The following is a 27,415-nucleotide window of genomic DNA, read 5'->3' as shown; positions in this document are numbered from 1 at the left end:
GTTAAGTTCAAGGCAGACGACTTAAGTATTGCTTCCGGGTATGCTCAGTGTTTCCCAAAAGTGGGAGGCGGATGAGAGAGAGAGAGAACATAACGAGAGAAGGGCGGGGGAGGAAACATCTCTTCTGCTTAGTGTGATTTAGAAACAGGCGTTCCGGATAGCGGAGTGGTAAGTTTATTATGTATTGTGTCTTTGGAGAATATTGACATAACTCGGACTGGAAAGGAGAATAGAACCCTCCTTTGGGTGCAAAAGGATCTCAAAACACCCCCAAACAAAACAAAAACAAGAAAAAAGCATGACAACTCAGATTGCGCAAGCAAGCCAGCGACTGGTTAAACATCAATACTGTGGCTGATTTTCTTCTTTTTTAAATGTCTTTATTAAATTTCAAAATCAAACATTAAAATACAAATAACATAAAAGGAAAAAGGGAAAGGGAATATTGGGACAAGTTAAAAGTGACAAGAAAAAAATCATCGAATAGCGATATAGTAGTGACCTCCGAATTTTGTTCAGTTCTGAGACATAATATATAATAATTATTTAAATAATTCATTTAAAATAATTTAAATAATTTAAATTAAATAAATTAAATAAAAATGTATAAATATTTAAACATAATTAAATAATATAATTATAATAATTATTTTAATAATGATAATTTAAACTAAGTTTAAATATTAGCTGATCTACTTTTGATGCCTCTTTACATGAAGTACCTGAGGTTGAGTGTATGCAAAAGTTTTTGGCTTAGAGGAATTTAGGAATTAGTTTATAATTTTTGCATAAAATGAAGTTTGGCTTCTGCCAAGGAAATTGGGTTTACTTGTGCTCATGTAAAACATTAATAATCCAGTGCCTTCATTTAGATGAACTTACAAAATATTGGAGTTAGCAATGAGTTTTACAAAATTGTTTCTCAGATTGGATACTTGTGTTTACACAATCCATAAGGCTGTGCCAGAAGTCCCACCTATCATATGTTGCTGCCTGTTAGGTGCTCCGAGAAAAACCTGATTTAAATTAGTTTATCGTACATAGAGAGAAAGCAATGATTTTTCTCTGTCTGAAAACATGAAAGTAAGAGATTACACTTTGGATCACCTTTACTCTCTATAATTAACAGGAACCCACACTGCTAGCACTCCTTTATACAAATAAAATAGTTCTATAATATTAACCAAAGTAAATTCTGTACTGAGTCCATGGAAGACAAATACCAAATGTTCTAGTAATATTGGGTAAATGCCCAAGGAAAAAGTCTCAAGGCTCTTCATGTGATAGGAGAAAAATCTTGCTTTGTAAACTGGAAAAAGAGCATAGGATGATACTCTTTGGATTATGACAAATTAAAATGTAACAACACCTTACAAAAATCATCGACCTGTTGTGCTGAAATTTCATATCCTCTTAATGAAGTTACTATTCCTGAAATTTAGGATTTTTTATTATTATTAATTCCAATGCTAGTTAATGAAAGAGACAATTGTGATCTGAGTTGAAAATGAAATAATGAACGAACCTGTTTTCTAAATCCACTGAACCAAAAAACAAAACAAAACTTCTGTTCATCAGTAGTAAGATCCTTCAATATCCTCCATCACTCCAAGAATATTTTCTGTCCCTGGTCACTCAGGGCTAGCCAGATCTAGTCAACATAAGGCATTTTTTGTTATAAGTTGTTGATAGCCTCAACATGTTGCATTCTTTGTTATGTGTTGTTGATGTAACTCCACAAAGCTGTTTAAATCTGTAAAGTTACTACAGGATTTGTGACCAGAGCCCTATAGCAGAAATAGTAAGTAATGTGCTTAGATTAGAAGATGTTCTGATATTCTTTTGGTCCTGAACTTTGCCTTAAAGTTTTAGTATTAACAGAAATCATCCAGTGCTCAGTACTTTCTTTTTTGTTTATTCCATGCAGATTTCTTCTATATCTCTGACTCGGCTTGTTTCATGGCACTCCAGAAGAAACTGCAGGGGCTGGTTGCAGCCACCATTACCCCAATGACTCAGGAGGGGTAAGTGTTTTGTTGATGCTAAAAGCAATATTAGTTCAGTACATTAAATTAAATGTACCATATCAAAACATCTTTTAATAAGGGGGCAATGGTCTTCTGGATAGCAATAATTAGATCTTATTTGTTTTTTTGGTTCTTGGAAGTATTTAACTTGCTTGAATTGCCAGAAATACCTTTATTCAACTACACAAATGGAATGTATATTTGCAATTCTCCCCTCCTGACTTCTACTTTTGCCAAAATCCATTTTTCCTCTGCAGATTGCTTTTATCTTCCCTGTATTTAATAATTACTTTGTTAAATGTTATATGTATTTCTGTGTGTGACACCTATCAATATAGTTCAGTATACAAATCTTCAGGTGTGTCTGGAGTACTTTGTCAGTTTCTAACCTACCGTATATAGATTCCTCCATCAGATGCAGAAGGTCCCAATGCAGTGTAATGCCACTGTAATATGAAATAAACCAAGAGTTTTTAGAAAAGATACTATCAATTGGCACTAGCCAATTTGTAACAGGAAAATGCTGTAACACACTTGGGTCTGATATTGTAAGCAGTCTTTTTTTCTCAATATTTTGGAGGCATGTAGGCACATTAGGCTCCCATGCAAAGTCCTAATGCTGGGAAAGGTGGAATGAAACAGAGGAGAATTATCAACAGCAGACAAGATTACAATAGCAATGGGTACACACCATTGGAAAACTTGAAGGGTCAGGTTAGGCATAGATCATCCTGGAGAAATTCTATTTATGTCATTGTTGAAAGTTGACCCTGGCTTGGTGGTACATCAGTTTTCTTTAAACAAATACACCTGTCAGAGACTTCATCCAACTTTATCCTTAACTATTAAGGATCTAGATCACTTGATAACTCTTATTTACTAAACTGAATTTTAATAGGAAAGATGATGTAAATGCCTTTCTATGTGTGCTAAAACATGTTGCAAAGCAAAATCTTGAAAGTCAAAAAAAAATTCAACTCTTAACAGATTTTGTTTTGAACCATTTTCTGCTTTTATAAACTAATTTTTCCCCTTCCCAAAGTGTACTTTGGAGTCCAGGGGGGGGCTTCTTATTAGACCTTATTCACTATTTTGTGCCAATGACAGAAGGAAAAAATTCTGAGTCACCATCTTCAAGAACTTTAGTTTGTAAGTTGTTACTTGTAATAGATTTTTATAACTAGCTCCATCTGCTCTGTTATGTTCCTTTTTTTCCTTTTTCTTTTAGAAATATCAACCTCTCCCTGATTGGGCAGTATGTGGATTACCTAATAAATCAGCAAGGTGTCAGGAATGTATTTGGTAAGACACAGATTATAACTTGTATTTCAAGGAAACTTTTCTTCTGAATAAAAGGGACAGCTTCTAGTTCAGAAATAGATACAGTATCAAACATGGATAACCAAGAGATAACTATGAATGGCAACTTATCCAGCAAATGACCAAACTGAATTCAAATTCACTCCATTTGATTCCACTTTGTCCCTCCCTTGGTATAAGTGGCTAATTAAACTAGAAGAGGTGTACTAAGGTAAATAAATTAATTACTAAATAAACTAAGATTGGGATGCAAGCTAGGATTTAAAAGCCCTCAACTGCCTTAGTTTAGCAGCACTTCTTAAAAAGAAACAGGCACCTGGGAGCTCACAACCAGAGCAAGCAGGAGAGTAAATGGGAAGTTAGGCAAAAAAGCTTGGGAGTTGCAGACCTGATCTTCCAAGGTTTTGCAAATAATGCTTAGCTGATTAGTAGCAGCTGTTTTGTGTTGGGGGAATGCTTTACTCACTTATTTTTGAGCACATGATCTGAGGGGGATGTCTTATCAGCTTGTGCTAATTTACTTGACCTCATAACTAGCAAGAGGATGGACCTGCATTCTTTAGCTAGCCATTCAAGGCTTGGCTAGCCCTCTGTAGAAAAAAAAAGAGCAACACAGATTTAGTAGTTGGAATAAGGGTACAGGAGAATAAGCAGGAGAAATAGTTTTGTGAGGAAGATTAAGAGGGGAAGGAACTATTACACCCCAGGTGCATTGAAGCAGCACTACTGTGAAATGTTTGAGTGGCAAATTATGCCAGTTATACCTGTTTCAAGTAACGAACATGTGGGTATTATACAGAGGGTTCTTTATAAAGGAATGAGATTGCCAAGAGGACACGGCATAAGAATTTATCAAGGAACAGAGGATACAGGCTCCAGTGGAAGAGCAATTATGCTTCTCAGGTGTCAGATGATACCAAGCTGATGACTAATTACATAGAAGACAAGAATCACAGTTCAAAATTACCTCAACAGGCCTGAACATTGTGCCAAATGGAACAGGGTTTAAGGATCTGGGCATGTTGATTTGCAAAAAAGAGACTAACAAAAACAATGATAGTGGTTTAGCAAGACCTAACATACTGTCTTATGCAAAATGGGACAGATCTGTTCTCTACTGAAAGTATGAGTAGGACAAAAAAAAGACAGAAAGACTCAGGCTGAATTTTAAGAGCCATGGTGGCAGAGATGCTAAACACTGCTGAGCAGGTTTGCCCAGAAAAAAAAGAACTTTCTTTTTTATTATTAAAGAGTTTTACAAAAACAAAGTTTTACAATATATCCCCAAATCCCCCCCACCCCAAACCCGCCCACTTCCCCCCCACTTCCCAGAGCTAAATACAGGATTATAGTTATAGTAATCACATTCTAAATAAAAATTATGCATAATATATACAATTAACCAAATTCATAATGTGCTTTAACTCCCCTTTAACATAACTACAAAGTACCAATAACAATATCCCACTAAAATCTACTCATAAGCTAAATGGAACTTTTTAGTCCCATATTTGTTCTGAATATAATCTATCCATCTCCTCCAAACTGAAATATATCTTTCCTGTGAATGATCTTTCAAATAAGCAGAAATCTTAGACATTTCTGCAAGATTTGAAACTTTAAACACCCATTCTTCTATAGTAGGCAAACTATCCTTCTTCCAATATTGTCCCACCAGTAGCCGTGCTGCTGTTATCATATTCAACATCAAATTAGTTTCTTTAACATCACAATCTACAACAATACCCAATAAAAACAATTGCGGAGAAAACTTTATCTTTCTCTTAAAAATCTTTTGAATGTTCCACCAAATTTTGATCCAAAAAGCTTTTATATTTCTACAAGTCCACCACATGTGAAAATAGGTAGCTTCTAAACTACCATATCTCCAACATTTAGACTGTAAATTAGGATACATGTTAGACAACTTCTTGGGATCCAAATGCCATCTATACATTTTATAAAAATTTTCTCTTAAGTTTTGAGCCTGAGTAAATTTAACATTTCTGACCCAAATTATCTCCCAAGTGTCCAACGAAATTGGTTCCTGAATATTTTGTGCCCACTTTATCATACAGTCTTTAACCAATTCCGTTTCCGAATCCAATTCAATTAAAGCATTATATATCCTCTTTATATGTGCACAAGTTAAATCTCTAATTTGTTTTACTAAATTTTGATCTATAATTGTGATGCCAACCTTTTGATCTGACTTCCACCTAGCTTTCAATTGAGTATATTGAAACCAAGAGTAACTTATGTTTTCTTGTCTTAACTCATCTAATGATTTAAGTTGCCAATCATTCCCTTGCAATCTAAGTAATTCCTTATAAGAAACCCTATCCATACTCACTCCCATAGATATGCCCTCTATCGCATGTCCAGGAATTCCCCAAATCGGTATTTTATAATTTAACTTATAATAATACTTTTTCCAGACACGCAAGAAAGCACTTCTAAGAATATGGGATTTAAAAGCCCTGTCCACCTTCTTATCGTAAAGCAAATATGCATGCCATCCATATACCAAATCCCATCCCTCAAGATGAAGTATTCTCTTATTAATTAAATTAAGCCAATCACTAACCCACGTCAAGGCAACCGCATCATAATACAATTTCAAATTCGGCGCCTTGAGTCCCCCTCTTTCCCTAGCATCTTGTAAAATCTTAAATTTAACTCTTGGTTTTTTCCCCGCCCAAATAAATTTATTAATACCCTTCTGCTATTGATCAAGGTTGGCATCCTTTTTCAATATAGGTATCATTTGAAACAAAAAGAGAAACTTTGGCAGAACATTCATTTTAACAACTGCAATTCTTCCCAGTAATGATAATTGTAATTTTTTCCAATTATTTAAATCCCTTTGTACCTTCAACCATAGTGTTTCATAATTATTCTTATACAATTTTACATTTGAGGCTTCAATATATACTCCTAAATATTTAACCTTTTTCACTATTTCAAAACCTGTTAATTTAGATAACATATCCCTTTCACTCATAGATAAGTTCTTAGAAAATATCTTAGTCTTATTACTATTCACCTTGAACCCAGAAACCTTACCATACTGAGTTATAATTTCCATCAAATCTATAACCGACTGTAACGGTTGAGATACTGTCACAACCAAGTCGCCAGCAAAAGCTCTCAATCTATAATCATTCTGTTTTATTTTAATTCCCTTTATCATAGAGGACTCTCGAATTTTAATTAATAAAATCTCTAATGTTAAAACAAACAATAATGGTGATAGGGGGCATCCCTGTCTTGTACCTTTTTCAATTTTAAAGGTCTCTGTTAGTCCCCCATTAACTATAATTTGTGCAGTTTGTTGTTGATATATAACTTTAATAGCATGTAAAAAAGCTTCCCCAAAATTCATCTCCTCAACAACTCTCAATAAAAATTGCCAATTCAATTGGTCAAAGGCTTTCTCTGCATCCAAAAATATCAATGCTGCGGAGACTTGGTTGTTCTTATCCAAGTATTCAAGCAAGTTTACAATTTGTCTTACGTTATATTTCATATACCTCCCAGATATAAATCCCAATTGATCACTATGAATCATTTGTTTCAAAACTTGCATTAATCTATTAGCCAATACTTTAGCAAAAAATCTTATAATCTGTATTTAAAAGCGATATAGGTCTATAATTTTCAGGTTGAGTAAGGTCTTGATCCTCCTTTGGAATCAATGATACAAAAGCTGTCCTCCATGATGGAGGAACTGCACCTGCAGTCTGAATTTCATTAAACAAAATCTTTAAGGGTTCAATCATTTCAGGCAACAACTTTTTATAGTAAATTGCTGTTAATCCATCTGTTCCCGGAGCCTTGCCCAATTTCAACTGTTTAATAGCTAAAGAAATTTCTTCTGATGTAATTGGGCAATTCATCTCAAGTTGTTGTTCTTTTGAGAGTCTCGGAAAATGAGCTCCCTGTAAATATTTGTCTATATCTAAAGCTTGTATATTTTCTTTAGAATATAATTTCGAGTAAAAATCTAAAAAACTCCTCTTAATTAAATTTTGTTGGTAGACTTCTTTTCCTTTATATTCTATTTTATCTATAATACGTGATTTCTGTTTCTTCCTTAATTGATAAGCCAACCATCTACCAGGCTTATTAGCATTACAAAAAGTATTGTGTTTAGCATAGCGCAAATTAATTGCTACTTGATCAGCCAGTAGCATATTGAATTGTTCTTTCAATAAATGTATTGAAATCCTTAAATTATTATCCAATGGATTCAAAATAAGCTTTTTCTCCTTAGCTTTAATCTCTTCCTCAATATCTAAACGTTTTTGCATTTGCTTACGCCTGTAAGCACTATTCATATAAATCAAAACCCCTCTCATATAAGCTTTACTAGCATCCCAAACCATTTCCATTGAGATACCTTTATGCATATTTGTAACAAAAAATTCTTTCATATGTTCTCTACATTTCTGCAAGAAGAAGTCATTTGTAAATAAGTTCTCATTCAGCCTCCAGGATCTTCTACTAGCATCTTCAGCAAAAAACTCCAACCAGACAGGACTATGGTCAGACATTGTCCTAGGAAAAATCTTAACGTTCTTAACCGAAGAAGAAAGATCAGTAGTAATCAAAATAAAGTCAATCCTGGAGAAAGATTTATGTCTATCCGAAAAAAAAGTAAAATCTCTGTCTCTCATATTCCTTTCTCGCCATACATCTCTTAATTCCAGATCTTCCTTCAAATCAAAAAAAGCTTTAGGCAATTTCGAATTACAAGTTTTTAGAGGATCTCTTCTTGTCTTCAGATGGCACCAAAACTCCATTCCAGTCCCCCATCATAATAACAGATTTATAATCCAATTCGATTAGTCTCTGATGTAAGAATTTAAAGAATTTTTGCTGTTGTTGATTTGGAGCATATAATCCAATAAGAAGAACTTTCTTTCCTTGTAGTATTAATTCAATACTAACATACCTCCCTTGTTTATCCAATTCAATCAATCTTGCCGAAAAGTCTTTTCTTAAATAAATAACCACTCCAGCCTTCTTGTCCGGAGCAAAGGATGCAAAATGTGTTCCCAATCGGGAATTAATCAGATACTTTTGGCCTTTTAATGCAATATGTGTCTCTTGTAAACAAACAATGTCATTTTATGTTGTTTCAGATAAAAAAATACTTTCTTTTCTGTGGTGAATTTAAGCCATTAACATTCCATGTCAGGAACTTCACCATCTCTGGTGACCATGAGCCTTTGGAACATGGCCTGAAGATCAGCTGTTGCTCTCTTTGGGCGTGCTCCTCCCACAGGCTCTGAGACAGCCGCGTCTTGTGTAGCTGGACCAGTTACAGGCTTTTGTTTTTGCTCTTTTTCCATACGCTTATATGCAGCTCTTGTCATCCTCTGTTCTTTTGGGTCTTCCTTTAATGCCAAACTCTGCTCCGTAGCCTCCGCCTGCCGCATCTCCTCAAGAGGCAATGACATTGCCCCTTCACTCAATTGTTTATCTTCTTGTCTTCTGTTCTTTTGATTCGAGGAGACGGTGGTAAGCCTGCTTTCAGGACGTTAGTGTAGAAATCTTTTGCTTTTAAAATTGTATCCAATCTGTATCTGGTCCCTGCATAATTTACCACAATTCCAATAGGTATTTCCCATCTGAACTGGATTTGTCGCTTCTTAAGCTCATCAGACAGAAAGGCAAAATCTTTCCTTTTTCTAAGAATTTTTGGAGGTATCTCCTTTAAAATCATAATATCTTGGCCTGCAATTTGGATTTTTTCCCGATAAAAAGCCTGGATAATAGAATTTCTGGTTGATCTCCTGGAAAAATAAATCACTACATCTCTAGGTAAGTTTTTTTGCCTAGCAATCCAGGAGTTAACCCTAAATGTCTTATCCATTTCCTTAAGCAGTTCTTCAGGTTCACATTTCAAAACAGGAGCCACTGCTCGTGCTATTTCCCATTCCAAATCTTCTTTAGGATTCTCTTTGAAGCCTCTGATACACAAAGCAAACTCCATGTTCTTATAATCTGATATAGTAATCTCGTCCTCTGTTCTGTCAATCTTGGCCTCTGCTCTATCAATCTTCTGTTCAGCATCAGTAATTTTATTTTCCAAATTCTCCACATACTCCATAACTGAGTCCACACGAACATCCAGGCGTTCTATATGTGCAGCCAGACCCTGAAGTGCAAGCACTATATCTTCCCTCATCTGGTTGTTTTGGTTAACAAATTCTTCCCTTGTTTCCTTTATTTCCTGCTGCAAAACTTGTGTTGACTGCATCACAACTTGCTGGATATCTGTCAGTGTAAATGCAGGAGGTGGGGGGGGAGGGTGGTTGTACTGTAGGTTTCATTGAAGTCTGCCCTACAGCTTGTGGTAAAGGTGAAGAAATAACATTCTTGGAAATTGGAGGCCCTCCCCCACGTCTCGCAGCCATCTCTTAGGTTTCGATTTCCTCTTTCACCCAGCAGAATCAAAGTTCAGAAAAAAAAGAAGGAAAAGGAAAGAAAAAATAAAAATTCTCCCAAAGTTCTTAACCTTCAATAAGAAAAAAGGGAACAGGCTTTCAAATAAACAAAATCCGATACTGGGTAAAGTCAGTTGCAAATTGTATCTCTTGCTTTGTAGCAAAATATAACAGTTTTCCAACGCAGTCACTTCGCACAGGAAAGAAACATTCCAGCGCCATTTTTACTCTATTTCAAACTTGAAACTTGAAGAAGATAATGAAACTGAGTTAAAGTTAAAATCCAACTTGAAAATTCAGATCTTCCTGCTTTGCTCTGCCTGCTTCTCAAAGAAACAAAATACAGTCCCATCTAAGCAGCAGGTGCAGTTGTCGCATCTGGTTCCACTCCTTTTGGAGCGAAAACATCCTGAGAGCGGAGAAAGCCTGGGCTCCGAGGGGGCTCACCCTGTTATCCCCCAAACTACTTGGGAGAATCGCAGGGGAGCTCTACCTCTACCCAGGCAGGCTCCCCTCTCCCTCTTCTCCCGAGGGAGAAGCTCCAGCGCCACGGAACAGCTGATTTTCGCTGCCTCCGGGCGCTTTGACGCTTCCCAGGATCGGGCGGCTTCAAAACTCCACCATTCGGCACGGCAGCGCTACCAGAAGCCAAAAAAAAAAAGAACTTTCTTCAGTGGTAACTTTTTAAGTGGGCTAAATTTATTTTTATTTCCAAATATGTCTGTTGTGAATGCTGCCACATAAAACTATTTTAACTTACCATCTGAAGTTTTGAGGGATGTGGCCAAGTGAACTCTAGGGAAGATGCCACCATTAGGTTTTGATATTTACAACTACTTGTAGAGAATGGAATGTAAAGCTTCTTTTAATCTTCTTTGTTGGTTTCTTTCTTAATCACTTTATATTCTATTCTTTTTATATATCAAATGTATATATTTTAACTACAGTGAACGGAACAACAGGAGAAGGTCTATCCCTAAGCATTCAGGAGAGAAAACAGCTGGCAGAGGAATGGGTGACCCAAGGCAAGGATAAGTGAGTAATTTTTGTAGCAAATGTTGCATTGTTTTCTGTAAAATTGTTGCCTAAGTACAGTAAGCAAAGACACTAGATTGTGAAATCTGCATTCTCCTATTGCTGCTGTTGCTTTTGGGGGAGGAGGGGTTAAATACCAGTGAGTGAGATAGTTTTCACAGAATATTGCAGAAATGGTCATTTATAATAAGTTGTTACTTGCAAATTCTCTGCTTCTTCCTGTTGTTGAACAAAGAGGAAAATTAGGAAGTGATTACTATGACAGTTTCCTCAACCTGGTTCATTTCAGAGCTGGACCCGGCTGTTTATAATTCCTGATGGTTGGCTATGCAACTGGCAATTAAATTCAACACATCTGGAAGATACCAGATTGGATACATTGAATTAGTTATATCTGCCTTATTTTGTCTCAAGCAGAAGTGGGACTTTAAATGCTGCTGAACAATAACTCCCAACATGCCTTACCATTGGTCATGTTGGCTGAGGCTATTGGAAGTGGTAGTTCATCGTTAGATGTAGATCCAGAGGCTGATAATGAGGCAAAAAAGATTGCATCTGGGGAAAGGGATAATACTGCTGAGCAAGACCGGATTCTTGTGCAGTAATTCTGGTTCAGAAATGAGAATAACTCCTTTATGAACTCCACTCCATCAGAGTACTTGTACTGTGACTTTGTAGCTGCTGTCATTATGATCCCTCAGACTCTATGCAAAGACTGTTTTTCCAAGGACAAAACACCAAGACATAAAAGTGTGGATCTGGCATCAGGGGAGAAAGAGCTGATGGAGAATTGTTGTTCACACTGTCTTATTCACCTGAAGGCAGGACAAGAAGCAATGGATGGAAACTAATCAAAGAGAGAAGCAACCTAGAACTAAGGAGAAATTTCCTGACAGAAGAATTAATGTTAATTGCCTCCAGAAGCTGTGAATGCTCCAACACTGGAAGTTTTTAAGAAGAGACTGGACTGAAATGGTTATAGGGTTTCCTGCCTGAGCAGAGGGTTGGACTAGATGACCTCCAAAGTCCCTTCCAACATCATCATCATCATCATCATCATCTTATTATTATTATTATTATTATTATTATTATTATTATTATTATTATTATTATTATTATTATTATTATTGATAAGCTGATAGTTACACTGATTGGCTGTATGAAATTCTGAGCATTTTGAAGACCTTTTACCCTTGTCTCAGTTATAAATGCTGCTGTTTTCATTGCCAGTCCCAGCCACCTCTGTTCCCAACATGTCAGTCTCCTCTTTTCCTGCACCAGGAAGACTGTCCTTTCCTACACCGTCTCATTATCACCAGCTAATGAGAAAAACATCCACTGAACAAAGTACTAGCTATGGTTTGGAGAGAAAACTAGATTGCCCCCAACAAAATAATCATGGGCTGGCAGAAAAACATTCTTAAGTTTTGGAGTCGGTCAGTAGTATATATGCCTTTTCAAAGAAAAGCTCTCAACTGTTAACAGATACAAAATAATTAAAGGTTTGACTTTTTCACTTAATATGTAGTTTCAAATAAATGGTTCTGGACACCTGCATGTAAGATATGATGTGTTTGAAACTATTCCCTTTTTTAGAGATATGTAAAATACAGGTAGCCTTCAGCTTACAGCCATTCATTTAGTGACTGAAGTTGCAACAGCATTGAAAAAAGTGACTTATGACCATTGTAGCATCCCCATGGTCATGTGATCCAAATTTGAAGTCTAGGCAGTTGGCATATATTATAACAGTTGTACTGTCCCAGGGTCATGTGAAAAGCAACGTCAATAGGAAAAGCCAGATTTGCTTAACAATTGTATGATTCAAGTAACTACAGTGATTCACTTAACAGTGTCAAAAAGGTTGTAAAATGGGGCACTGCTCACTTAACTGTCTTGCTTAGCAGTGGAAATTTTGAGCTCAATTGTGGTCATACGTTGTGTACACTTTTGAGAGCAAGCAACAAAATTTCATTTTTAATGTGTGCCAATGTGCCCACAGTAAAAAATGACAATAAAGTTTATCTATCCACTTACATTGCCTCCAAATTTTGAAATTCAGATTTGATGCAGTGAGATAACTATAGAGGGTGCTCTATAGTCTACAAACATCCAATGCTGTGGGTGTTTGTTTTTAATAAAGTAGGCATGACCTGAGGCTTGATATGCTCATTTAAACACATCTCCTCTTCAGCAGTATAATTTTAGGTGGCTGCAACAATGGGGCTAAGGGATATTTGCATTTCATTTAAGAGAACATAGCTCTTCATCCTCCTCCAACTCTTCCCACATAAGTTTACTAAAATGTGAGCTTATCAGTGATAGACTAAAGGGTCATATAGCACATAAAGCAAGATAATATTGTGAAATAAGTAATCATCAGTTTAATTATCACCACCCCCATATGCTAATCTCGGCCTATCATCAAAAATATTTTTAAAAAATTCCTTTCCCTGCAGGCTGGATCATGTAATAATTCATGTTGGAACACTGAGCTTACCTGAATCAAAGGATCTGGTGAGTGTATTTGTGTACTTTTCAATTTTTGCTGTGCTTTGATTTTTGCAAAGCAGAATGCTGAGGGCAAGGAGAAAACTTTTCCAACTAGGAGGAATTATTCCCAAATATGGTCTGAAGATTAAAAAAAGGGGGGGGAGCTAATTTCATTATCGCCATAGGTATTGGCCTTCCCAGGTAAAACCAGACAGGAAACATGAGTAGATGAACTAGTTCTACTTAAGGCTTCATTAACAGAATTTTGCAAGTTTAAAGGTACAATACTCCCCTACCACTTCTAACTGCTTCATTGATAGCTTCTTCCTAAATTTCTTCTTCTGACTGTTAAGCTACTGGAGACCTTATACAGTCTGACATTAGCAAACCCTATTGTCATATTAATTGCTTAGCATTTCTCATTTTCAGAATTATTTATTTAATTATAGTCATATAAGTATATTTTTTCATTTCCTTTCCTTTCTTCATTTCCAGGCCAAGCATGCAGCCCAGATAGGAGCGGATGGCATATCTGTCATTTCCCCTTTTTTCTTCAAAGAGGTGAATAAAGGTGAATAGATCATTACATTTCACTGAATTGTTTTCCCACCTGTCAGCCACTTCTTAAACAGTTTCACAAATGCATAAATGTGTAAATTAAAATAAAGATGGGCAATCTTTTGGTTAGAGGTTTTAGGTGATATTAAAGATTCTGCTAATGTTTTGAATTGAAAACTGCACCATCATTCAGAGGAAGCTCTAAGCTCTGCAGAAAAAGCTTTTGGGGATGTGTGTGTCATAAGCTGCTCACAGCTGTGATAAAATATTGGAGAAACTGGCAGTTTTTGCAAAACCAGCTCTTTAGCTTGACTGCTGTTTCCAGCTTATAATTTTCCCTCCAGGTTCCTCAAAATGCACATAGTGATTACGATTTGACCCTTCCTTGTCAAATGGTTTTTGACTTTTGGCCAAGTCTCTTAATGAGAGAGGTACCAGTCCTGATTACATTTGTTAAGAGAGGAATATCTGTGTTCCATTTTGAAAAATTATAGAGTATGCCCAGGCTTGATGTTGGATTGATAATATGAAAAAGACTTCACCTTTTAAGTTAGCCTTTTCCAACTTGTGTCCCAGGACAATTAAGGTTTCAGTTCCTAGAACTCACAGTCAAGCCATTAGAAGATCAAATTTATTTCATGGTAGATGTAATGGTCAGGTCCCAGCAGCCAGTTAAATGCTCCTTTTTTATCAGTAAAAATACCTTGCCAGGTCATTGGAAAGCCACTAGAAAGAAGCTAAAGAAGACTCTTGTGCAATAGGTTGGGAATAAATCTCTAAATGGAAAATAGTTCAGTTGCTTGAAATTCTTACAACTCTTTCCCTTTCATTTTAAACTGCCTAAGAAGACACTATGAGAAACTTGCTTGGAAAGAATTACTTTTTGTTTCAGGCATCTACTAAAGATCTTGGCAATGTATGAACATTCAGCAAAAGCTGAAACTTCTTCTCTTCTTATTCATCCGAGACACATGCCTGAATATTTACAAGCAGTGAAGACACATTTGGTTTAATTCATGGGTGTCCAACCTTTTGGCTTGCCTGGGCCACATTGAGTGAAGAGGAATTGTCTTGGGCTCTCTCTATATAAAATGTGTAATAGATAGGTAGTTCTCAACTTACAACCATTTGTTTAGTGACTGTTTGAAGTTACAATGGCACTGAAAAAAGTGACCTATGGCCATTTTTCACACTTACGACTGTTGCAGCATTCCCGTGGTCACAGGATCAAAATTTGGAAGTTTGGCAATTGGTTCCTATTTATGACTGTTGCAGACTCCTGGGGTCATGGGATCACCTTTTGCAACCTTCTGACAAGCAAAGTCAATGGGGAAGCCACATTCACTTAATAACCGTGTTATTAACTTAATTGCAGAAATTCACTTAACAACTGTGGCAAAAAAGGTTGTAAAATGGAAAGAAACTCAATAATGTCTCGCTTAGCAACAGAAATTTTGCACTCAATTGTGGTTTGAAGTCGAGCACTACTACCTGTAGTTTTATAATATAAAATCATATAATGTTAAAAGTTTATGATCTTGTGGGGTTGCATTACTAGATGTCCAAAACCTCATGGGCCCTGTGTGCCGTGGGTTGGACATGCCTGGTCAAATGGTTAAGGTAACAACCTAGAAGCCAAGAGACTGTGAGTTCTAGTCAGACCTTAGCATGAAAGTTGGCTGCATGACTTTGTTCCAGTCACTCAGCCTCTCTGCCCATAACATCGGGCTCAAGTGACAAGTCGGTTAGTCAGTTCCTGTCACAACTAATGGATCAACATTTGATCTAAAAAAAGCACACCCCGGAAGAAGCTAAAAAGAGAACATATGTGCATCCTTTTTTTATTTATAGAGAAATCACTGTTTAATGAATTCAGCGGCTAAAATCTTCGCTTTTGACAACCCAGAGCCTTCCAAAAGGGCTAGACTGTAGTTCCATCAATTTTTTTCCAACATAGCCATTGACAATTCTGCCTGGATAATGATAAAATAACCAAAATGTGTAAAGTTGAAGAATGCTGTCCTAGATGAAAGGCCAAAGTAATGCTTTTCCTTTTGCTTTCCCTGTTTTAGCTGTATATTTACAATTAATCCACGCTCCACATTGCTCCCTTTGTCATGCTTTTTAGATGAATTGGTTGCCTTCTTCCGGGACGTTGCATCTGAAGCTCCTAATATCCCATTCTATTATTATCACATTCCTCCTATCACTGGCATTAAAAGTAAGTGCTACAAATGTAGAAATCCAGTTTATTTCAAGATAACTTTAGTTATAAGCAGTTCTATTTTATTTATTCAGTTTACATTTTAAATTTCTGTAATTCATTTTCACTATCTTGAATTTTTAAATCATGTCTAAGTAATATTCCTTTAAGGCTGCTATTCCATGCTTGTTTTCTTCCAAGGAAAGTGTCTTGAACAGAGGGGAATTGATTTATTGGTGAAATTAGAGAATAAGGCACTTCACAATAATGTAGTACAGGTAGTCCTCAACTCAAAACAATTCATTTAGTAACTCTTTAAAGTTACAATGGCAGTGAAAAAAAGTGACTTATGACTGTTTTTCACACTTATGACCGTTGCAGCATCCCCATGGTCACATGATCAAAATTCAGACGCTTAGCAATTGACTCATATTTATGACTGTTGCCGTGTCCCAGGGTCATGTGATCACCTTTTCTGACCTTCTGACAAGCAAAATCAATGGGGAAGCCAGATTCATTTAACAAATGTATCACAAATGTAACAACTGCAGAGATTCAACTATGGCAAGAAAGTTCATAAAATGGGACAAAACTTACTTAACAAATGTCTCCCTTTAAAAAAAGAAATTTTGGGCTCAATAGTGGTCGTAAGTCGAGAACTACCAATAGGTCAGACCCAAATACCTTAATTGGGAGTAGTTTTAAAATATCTGGAAGATGCCACATTGCAAAACGTTGCTCTAGGAAAAGCTTCCCACTTTTAATGACCATTCTTGGCTTTGTTGAGTAGAATGGCAACACAATATACATGTTTCATAAACAAATAAGTTTAGTTTATTATTGCAGTTATGCAATAGTAATGATGACTTTTGCTTGATCAGATTTGAAAATTTTGTTTACTGTGAATCTCTTTTTGTACAGTTCGTGCTGAAGAATTATTAGATAGTATGAAAAAACAGATTCCTACCTTTAAGGGGGTGAAGTTCAGTGACAGAGACCTCCTGGATTTGAGGCAATGTGTGCAAAAAAGTGAACAAGGCAGTTTTATGTTTCTGTATGGTGTGGATGAGGTAAGGGTTTTATATAGAAAATTATTAACTATAGTAGACACAAGATGGCTTCCTCTGAGAACATAACTAAATAGTTTTGGATGTCCTCTCTGAGGACATCCCAAAAAACCTGGTGAATATTCCTAGTGCTTTCCTTGAGCAAAATAAGATGTATTTTAACTAAGTTGCATGCTCTACATGGCCACAGTCCTAGTTTTTCACTGGTTTGGGTGTAAAAGCTGAAATCTGTTGAGTGGAAAATGGACAGAATGGAAAATCAGTAGAAGGAGGGAATGAATAGCTGAATGGGCTGGCGAAGGAAATAGGAGACGTGAGTGGCAAATGCTTGCCATATTGCCAGAGAATCTCTATATGCCAAAAACAGCATGATTGCAATATCGTTGAATGGTGCAGAACAGTCAGTTACATCTGGTTTTACTGGAACATTTCAGTTGGCTCCAGTGATATGTAAATAAAACCTACTATTTTTCTTTCTTACTAAGTAGCAACTCCTGAGTTCACTGGTGATAGGAGCAAATGGGGCCGTTGGAAGGTAAGTTGTCTTTTGTACATGACTGAAAGACCTTTATGAATTGGATGCTGTATCTTCTGTAGAACAGTCTTTCCCAAATGAATGCTTATTAAGGTGAGCTTGAACTGTAGCTACTTAAAACTTCCTAGCTAACTAATTATCAACCAGCATTCCCCCCCCCAGATCTTTTGATTAACTAAAAGCACTCAGCTTGAGAACTCTATTTTCAGAATTGTTTAGCCATAAGAATTAAATGTTAAGAAAAATCCTTGTGAGTTCTATTAGACAAACCCCAAGTCTCATTACAATTCTGATACATTTAAGGGCCAATTAATACAACTGATGGTGAATAATATTGCGTTGGTGTAATAAATGAGATGGCATATAAATTATCACTGAGACATATGTATAAATGAGAACTAGCTTTAAGTTTGTTATACTTTTGTACAGTATCTAAACATTAACTTTTGAAGTCTAAGCTATTCAGGCAGGGTTTGAAGCACTCAAGAGCCAATCTTCTGTCACCTGAATATTTCCATTTGTACACATTCAGTTTTCACATGCAGATGCTAAAACTGATAAACAGAATCCCTAGTTTCTCTACCAACGAGTGTTGGTAGTTTGTGGTATACCTATTGATTGGGTCATGTCGACAATGTAGGGGGCAAAAATGTGATTTAGGTGGAATTGCATAACTGCATAGCACTTAACCATGCTGGTAATTTTTAGATAATTTTCACCATCAAAATTACCCCCTTCTATATAAGAAAAAAACAATACTTTTAATTTGAGCCATTCTACATTATATTTTGAATTAAAACATACATGGAGAACTCATTGCTCATCTCTTCTGTAGTTTGAATTGGATCATTTAACTTGTAATTGAAATGGGAATATCTCTGTTCCTTTTGTATAACTGCACAAATGTCACAGGAGTCCATTGGACAAATATGCTATTAGGGATGAATGGTGGGTGACTTGTCCTGTCCTAGCTGAACAACCTCTTTTCCTTTATCTGCTTCCGTATGTGTAAAGCCAGTTGTAATGTTTTAAATACACAAATAACCAGACTTTCCTCCTCTCTCCCCATCTCCAGTACATGTATCACTACTTACGAATTTGATAATTTCCTTTTCTTAATTCTGTTCCTGGTTGTTGAAGTGCTTCACTCTGGAATGTGCATCATACACAATTTTAAAATTTGGGGGAAAAATGCTTTCCCAATCTCCAATGTGAATGAAGCAGTGTGCTATTAAAATTGGGTTGGGGCTTGGAAGAAATATTTCTTTTAAAAAGGAAGGTTGAGGAAACATACTTTTGCTGGTATGGAAAGGTGATAAGCAAAGGATTCCACATTTTCTAATAATTCCATGAAAACTGACTTCTGATAATTTTTGCAATCTGATATCCTCCATACAGTTGCATATCGAGCTTCTGCACTGGAATGATACTGCTGCACTATTTGCTCTAATTGCAATTGCAGATAGTTCTCACCCAATGTCCATTCAGGCAGTGACCATTTAAAGTTTTGACAGGGTTGAAGGAAAGGACTTTCAGCCCATCCTCCAGGTTCCAGCCATTGCAGTACTCCTGCAGGCACATGAACCAAAGTACATCCCAAGTGGACCCATCCACATTTATGAACACCTTTTGACTGCCTGCCTACCTACTGCCATGGTCTGATCCTGCTACATTTCCTGCACCGTGCACCATTATTGTGCTGTCCAGGTCCTTCTTTCATGCTGGTACAGTTGTGGCTTTTCTTGTGCCTTGCCAGGGCTTCCATTTGCAGTCTAATTAGTGTCTTCTTTCATGAAAGAAGCTTGGCCTGTGAAAGAAGGCCCCAGCTGCCCTGGCACAAAAGGAGAATACCACCTTCCTTCCTACGCTTGGCTTCTTTTGTGAAAAAAGACCTGGGTTGGGCATAAAGGAAGGTCCTGGGCACAGTGCAAGAGAAGCCAAGGCTGCCTGCACCAGTGTAAAAAAAAGCAGCATGAAAGAAGCCCCCAGCCAGTGCAATAGTGATGCCTGATGCAGCAGACAGAGCTGGCAGGGGTCAAAGGTGATAGCAGGTAAGTGGGAGGCAGATGGGTGGAGTTCAAGAGTTGGCAGATGAGGCAGTCCCTTACCTTATCAAGACCTGGGGCTGTAAGGGACCAAGCTGAGAAAATGGCTTAGAACAGGGTAGATCCTCACCTAATAGTCAGTGGGATTTGATTAACAACAGCAGTGGACTGCTGGGATTGTGGTCACTAAGCAGTGCAGTCATGTCACGTTGCCTTTTATGACCACAACACTTAGCAATGGTAATTCTGGTCCCAAATACTGTTGTTAACCAATGACTACTTGTTCTGTGTAGACAAGTCTTGAATACTTTAATTTACTTTTTCATTGTTTGTATCCCTGTTTATTTTTCTTTTTTAACAGTACATATAACTACCTGGGCAGGATACATAACTTAATACTGGAAGCTTTTGCCTCTGGAGATTTGTATTCAGCACAAAAATATGAGGTATGATGTTTCTGGCTGAAAAGTAAGTCAAAGTCAAATTCAGCCTCTGATGAATTACATGGACCCATTCATGTTACTTTTGTTTAGTATTATGTAAGTGGTTTGCCATTGCTGCCTTCTGGATTTTTGTTGTTGTTACTTTTCACTTTAGCTTAGAGACTGAGTTTTCCCATTGATTTCCTACCCAAGTAATAAACTTAACAGCAATTAGATCCTAACGTGTGTGTGTGTGTGTGTGTGTGTACACACATACATATATGTGTGTGTGTATGTATATGTATATGGAGAGAGAGAGAGAGAGAGAGAGAGAGAGAGAGAGAGAGAGAGAGAAACAGAGAGAAAGATGCCTGACTAAAGCCAATTGCAAGTAGCTTGTTTGCTATAATTACCACTGGGAGTCGGGCATCATGTAAATTTAATAAATTAAACTAAATTAAAAATTAAACCATAGCATGTACATGAAAGTGGTATGAAATTGAAAGTGTGGAATTGATTCAGAAATATTATACAGATTAGAAGAGAGTGGAACAGTGTTTGTATGAATTAATAGAGATAGAAAATGACAAGATTTCAAGCATTCTTAAACAATTTCTTAAACAAATTAGATTACCACTGATGGGGACATATCAGGTTGTGATCCATAAGAGGTCTGGATCTGAAAAGAAAAATGTTCTAAAGTATCCCCTTTCTCATTTATAGAAATCAGAGTGAAATGATATAATAGAATGTAATTCCTTCAGCCCCATTAGTTCTCTGAGATCCAATATATCAATACAATAATTTTGCCTGAAGTGAATATTACAACAATTGGAATGTTGTCTATGTAATGATATTTTGCTTAGCACGCTCATGTAGATCATTAACCCTCTGCTATTGCTTTCTGAAATAACAGGTCCTAACAGGAAATGAAGTGCAACATAATGATTATATGTTCATTATCCTCCTCAGAAGGCTTTTATGACTAATAGCCTCAAAACCTATTGAAAACTCCAGAATTAACAGTCATATTCACTCTCGATAAGGTCATTTAGAAGTGGATCCAGTCAGTGTCATTTCAAAACTGTACCTAAAACCAGATTAAAATAAAATCAGGTAATTAGTCTCATATAAGAGAATCTGGAATATAACAACAGTTCTGTATAATGAATCAGATAAATGTTAGCCTATATAGGTCTTTTGAAAGATCCATCCCAGAACTCTTCTTATATTCTCATCATTCATAGTGGCCAACAAAGACAAGATAGAAACAGTACTTTCCCTCGTGTTCCTGGTTAACACCTTATTCTCCATCAATTTTTTAAAGTAATTTTCACAACTTCCAAGCTAGCAGCTATTACTATGATAAGAAATATCATACTAATGACTATAGATTTCAGTATACATTGTGTGAAGAAATTATATAGGAATTACTCAATCCAATTGCTTGTTACAAAGGAATATATGTAAAGTAAGTAACCTTTAGCTATTAAAACAGTTGCTTCAGAAATCTTTTTCCTGATTGTTTCCATCAAGACAATTGGGACAGATCCACAGCTGCCTATTGGATTTGAATATAAGACTGAATGCATTAGATGAATAATAATACTTTGTTTCTCTTAGTTCTGTGTTCAGGAGTTCCTCGGCTTTCTCATTTCACTCGGTACGTACTTCAGTAATTTAATCCATTTGCCTCTGCTAAATAGTTTCCTAATATGGACTGAATGCTTCTCAGTTTTCCATAAATTAGTTTCCATCTCCTAGAAATTTAGTTATGTAGAATTCAACCATGTTTCATTCATTTCTTTTATAAATTGCCCTTCATATTTTCTTCTATAGGTTGTTGATGTTAAGCAATGCAATCTTAAAGCGCAATATCACTTAACAGTGCTACTTAGCAACAGCAATTCCAGCAGTCCCAGTTACTGCTGTAAAGCAATTCACTACATTGTTAAGCAAGGACCTCATGTGACCACGTCTTTTGACTTCTGGCTTCCCCATTGACTTTGCTTATGGGAAGCTGACAGGGAAGACCACCAATTGCAATCATAAGACTGTGGGGCATTGTAAATGTTAGAAATCTGGGCTGGTTGCTGGGGCTCAGATCAGGATCACATGACTGCTGGGGGGGGCGGGGCTGTGATGGCTGGAACTTCTAGGAATGGTTATAAGTACCATACAGTCAGCACTGCCATAAGTTTAAACAGTCACTGAATGAGTGGTCATTAATCAAGAACCACTGTATTTCTTGATTCTGTTTTCTATTTATTCAGAATCTCCTTTTCCAATTACCTTTTTTTAATTGTGCAACTATTGCAATCTGAAGCAGGTGCAACTATCAACTGATCCTTAAAGAAGCCATATTTTTGTTAGGATCACATAGTAGCCATTCATTTCCAGGAATTAAGGAGGCAGTAAAGACAAAGTTATACTTGTTCCCACCTTCTTAACTCTAGCCCAGCTCTTTTTTAGTAGCCACTAATAAGGGACACGGTGGCTCAATGGGTTGGGATGCTGAGCTTGTCGATCAGAAGGTTGGCAGTTTGGCGGGTCAAATCCCGAGTGCCACGTAACAGAGTGAGCACCTGTTACTCATCCCAGCTTCTGCCAACCTAGCAGTTTGAAAGCACGTAAAAATGCAAGTAGAAAAATAGGGACCACTACGGTGGGAAGGTAACAGCGTTCCGTGCGCCTTTGGCGTCTAGTCATGCCAGCCACATGACCACGGAGATGTCCTCGGACAAGCGCTGGCTCTTCGGCTTTGAAACGGAGATGAGCACCGGCCCCTAGATTTGGAAAACGACTAGCACGCATGTGTGGGGGAACCTTTACCTACCTTTACCTTTTAACAGGGCAATGACTGCACCCATCCCAGTTTTGAAACATCTGTTATACTTTGAATCTGAATCTCTACCTTTCTCATTTTACTTCAGGTACTCCTTGACCTACAACCATTCATTCAGCAACTAAACTTAACATCAGCACTGAATGAATGGTGGTTACAACCAGAGTTCTGGCCATCCCAGTACCCCCACATTCACGTGATTTTGATTGGTTACTTACAATGCAACTTATGACTGATTGTGATTGCTATCTGCGACCTTCCTTGCCAACCTCCCTACAAAGCTGGCAGGGAAGGTCATAAGTTACTAGGTTAAGTGTTTCCCACTGTGCACCTTCCCTAGTCTCTGTATGCCTGAATCAGCCAGCCTCATGCTCTCCCCCACATCCTCCCTGACCTTCACTGCACCTCCTCCCTTGCACTCTTACACAATTCCGCACACTCTCCACAATCCTTATTGCACCACCCTCATGCACCCTCCCCAACACAGACTGCACCTTTCATGTACCCTCTCTGATCCAAGCAATGCCTCTCATGCATCCCTTCACGGACCCTCCTCAACCTGCACTGACCCACCATTCTCTCACTTCCCCCTCTGGCAGAAGTGACTTACCTGCCTGCTGGCCTGAGACATGCAGCTTTCTGCCAGCTTCCCACCTGACTTTGGTCATGAGACGCCTGTGGGAAGTTGACTCACCTAGCAACTGTGTGATTTGGTTAACAAAAGCAACCAGAGTTGCAAGGATTGCCATTGCTAAGCAATGTGGTTGCACTTTATGGCTGCATTGCTTAGCAATGGAAATTTCAGTCCTAATTGCGATCGTAAGTCAAGGACTACCTGTATTACATTAACACATCACTTAAAAACTATAAGTAAATATGCTATAGTATGTTAACTGAATGATTTTTGTACTTTGGACAGGCTTTGGTGTTCCACACATCAAAGCGGTTATGACAATATTTTCTGGGATCCCGATGGGCCCACCACGACTTCCACTTTCACCTGTCTCTGACGACTTCATCATTAAAGTAAAAACCAAGCTGGAAAGCCTGAAGAACTGCCTCTGTGGTTCAGTTTAAACCTCACTGCGGTCTTAAAAAAATAGTCCATATAATTTGGTAAACTTGAAATGTAGTATTTGAAATATTTGCAAATTGCACCATTTTCATGAGGTTTCATGAATCTGGCATGGACTACTTCTTATCCAGAATGATCTGGCCTTCTTTGTGTGGAAGATGATAACTGCTTTTAGTCTTCCAATACTGTGAAGTTTTCCAGGGGAAAGAAACTAACTTTGAAATAGGAGGATCTTGTTTCCAACAAATAAAGAAGTCTTGTCTCCTGAAATTCTTCTGCAACATTAGAAAGCTTGGCACAATTTAACCAACTGATTTATTTCTTATTACTTTCATATCTTGAAGCAATATGAATAATAATGTAGTGCTTAAAGCTCTGCATTTATAGAATCCAAACTCTGGAAATCTTTTACATTTATTCTTGAAATGTGCATACTGTTGAAAACTTGAAATAGGAACATGTCCAATTGGAATAACAAATTGTAATTAACAAGTATTTTCTACCTTTAAAAAAAAACAAGCGCCATTTTTTAAAATAATGAAAGAGTAACAAAAAAAGGAATAAAGCTAACTGTACACTCCTTGCCTGGATGGCCAAACATGAAAGTGTTATTTAAAAAAGAAATAACCTGGGATTTCATCACAGCTTATATGGGATATATGCATTCATTTTTACAAAGAAGTAAACCATGAAATGGAACTTATTATTCTCACCATGACGTTTTGAGCCTCATGTTTTTGTTTACTACCAAGTTTTACTACCATAGGCAGCCTATGAAATGAGTATTAGCCTCAAACTATATTATAATATTGCAGGAAAAGAAGGGAAGGATTGTTACACTAGCCTTGGATGACACTGTTTTGATGTGAAAATGAGTAAAGCAGGCATTTTCTTGATCAAATTGAAATTCTAATTACAGTATTACTAGGGTCAGGAATGATAAAGGAGACTAGACATCATGGAATGAAATTCCTCCCCACCTGATAATATCCTGTTAAACTAACTCATCACCAAGCTACCAAATCTATCCTAATTGATTATGGGAGTTGTAGTTCAAATAAATGGATGAAACAGAAGCAGATACTGTCATTTTGTGACCAAACAGCTATCTAGAAACAATGTAGAGTTCTTCTTTAAAAGAACTGCAAGAGGTAGTAAGATCTTGAATTTAAAAAAACACTCAATGAAACTAACTTGTTATATTTTAACCCATGCTATTATTAAGGACACGGTGGCTCAGTGTGTTAGGATGCTGAGCTTGTTGATCAGAAGGTCGGCAGTTTGGCGGGTCAAATCCCGAGTGCCGCATAACAGAGTGAGCGCCTGTTACTCATCCCAGCTTCTGCCAACCTAGCAGTTCGAAAGCACGTAAAAATGCAAGTAGAAAAATAGGGACCACTACGGTGGGAAGGTAACAGCATTTTGTGTGCCTTTGGCGTCTAGTCATGCCAGCCATATGACCACGGAGACGTCCTCGGACAAGTGCTGGCTCTTCGGCTTTGAAACGGAGATGAGCACCGGCCCCTAGAGTCGGAAACGACTAGCACGCATGTGCGGGGGAACCTTTACCTTTACCTTATTATTAGCAGATTTTCCCTTTTGCTGGTCAATAGGAAAAATGGAAGTTCTTTACAAATAATGATAATGTGTCAAATACATCCTGACCATTATATGTTTAGCATAAAATTATTTCTTGGATTATGACAGCAATTGAGATTAAGATCTTATACCCCTGAAAATGTACCTTAAAATGTGTTGAACGTCTTGCATTTGAAGATGGGCAAGATATTCTTCATGGGAAATTGTTCAGCCCTGTATTTCTAAATGCAGACTGCCTTTTAAAAATTCTTTGTTATAATTCATCAGTTTTTGGGCTTGTAGCAAACAAATAACTTCAAAATCCAATCATATTCTTTCTTTATAAATTATAATATGCTTCCAGGTAGGGCAGACATGTCAAACACAAGGCCCGGGGGCCGGATCCGGCCCGCGAAGTGGTTTCATGTGGCCCGTGAAGCCATCTTGGAAACAGTGAGGGAACGGCCCCCGCTGCCTTGGCCCTAGCCCAGAGACCCTCCTTCTGCCAGAGACCCCCAGATCTGTCCCACTCCTGCCCAGGCCCCCATAGGCATCCTTGATGCGAATGATGTAGAGCTGGCCACGCCCACCCAGTAGGCCATACGCACTCTAGCCATGCCCACCCAGTAGGCCACACCCACCCTGGCCATACCCACCTGGCCCCCTGAGGGCAACCACCATGCTGATGCGGCCCTCCATGAAATTGAGTTTGACACCCCTGAGGTAGGGGTTTAATGAATACTTGCCCATCAATCATTTATACTTGCTTTTCCCCCCATATCACTACCATTAATTTGCTTACTGGCAAAATTCCATTAATGAGAAAAATATGCAAGGGCTTCATGATGCCTTTGATAGTTACAAATAGGGGTCCTTTGCCTAGAAATACTATTACTGTCTGAGCCATACACTTGAGTTGGTTGAGCAGGTGCACTTTCAAAGCTAATATCAAATGTATTTCTGCTTCTGTTAATACATATGGAAACATGCTAAAGTTTGGCAGAACAAAGAAAAACAAAGGAGAAACCACTGATGGTTTGATGCAGCTGGATGCCTGCTGATGACTGATTGCTAAGTACTGCTAATTGTTTCCTGAATGCTATTAATTGAGTAAAGATTGTTTCCCAAGTGACTATGCAATGTGTCTAATTAGAGTATTGCTTTTTATTACCATTTTGAGGTATCTGGGAAGTAATTGTTCCATTTTACTCTGTCCTGGTCAGATCCTTTAGAGTACTCTACACTCAGACTTTAGAGCAGGGGTGTCAAACTCAATTTCATTGAGGGCCGCATCAGCATTGTGGTTGCCCTCAGGGGGCCGGGTAGGTATGGCCAGGGTGGGCGTGGCCTACTGGGTAGGCGTGGCTAGAGTGCATATGGCCTACTGGGTGGGCATGGCCAGCTCTACATCATTCGCATCAAGGGTGCCTATGGGGGCCTCGGCAGGAGTGGGACAGATCTGAGAGTCTCTGGCAGAAGGAGGGTCTCTGGGCCAGGACCAAAGCAGTGGGGGCTGTTCCCTCACTGTTTCCAGGATGGCTTTGCGGGCTGCATGAAACCACTTCGCGGGCCTGATTCGGCCCCCGGGCCTTGTGTTTGACATGTCTGCTTTAGAGCAAGTTCACAGGGGGTTACTGAAATGATGAAGGATCTGGAAATCAAACCCTTTGAGGAATAGTTAAATGATTGGACTACAGGAAAGACAAGTGAAGGGAACATGTAGTAGTGTCTTCAAATACTTGAAGAAGGTGGGTTGG

The 27,415-nt window shown here is 37.7% G+C and overlaps 1 protein-coding gene across 1 annotated transcript; it reads left to right on the top strand.

Moving 5' to 3' along the window:
• Nucleotides 1-26,791, top strand: NPL (N-acetylneuraminate pyruvate lyase). Its single transcript, XM_083359933.1, has 13 exons — nt 1-168; nt 1,928-2,024; nt 3,256-3,329; nt 10,750-10,837; nt 13,297-13,354; nt 13,826-13,901; nt 16,017-16,109; nt 17,013-17,161; nt 17,647-17,693; nt 20,100-20,184; nt 21,784-21,823; nt 23,925-26,022; nt 26,382-26,791. Exons 2-12 carry the CDS (start codon nt 1,960-1,962, stop codon nt 24,080-24,082), a joined length of 933 nt encoding a protein of 310 aa, XP_083216059.1. The 5' UTR covers nt 1-168; nt 1,928-1,959; the 3' UTR covers nt 24,083-26,022; nt 26,382-26,791.
• The last annotated feature ends 624 nt before the right edge of the window (nt 26,792-27,415 follow it).

This window comes from Vipera ursinii, assembly GCF_947247035.1.
Source record: "Vipera ursinii genome assembly, chromosome: 3".
Classification (NCBI taxonomy): Eukaryota; Metazoa; Chordata; class Lepidosauria; order Squamata; family Viperidae; genus Vipera; species Vipera ursinii.
Note: the sequence above shows the minus strand (reverse complement) of the source record. Positions and strands in the feature narration are given on the sequence as shown.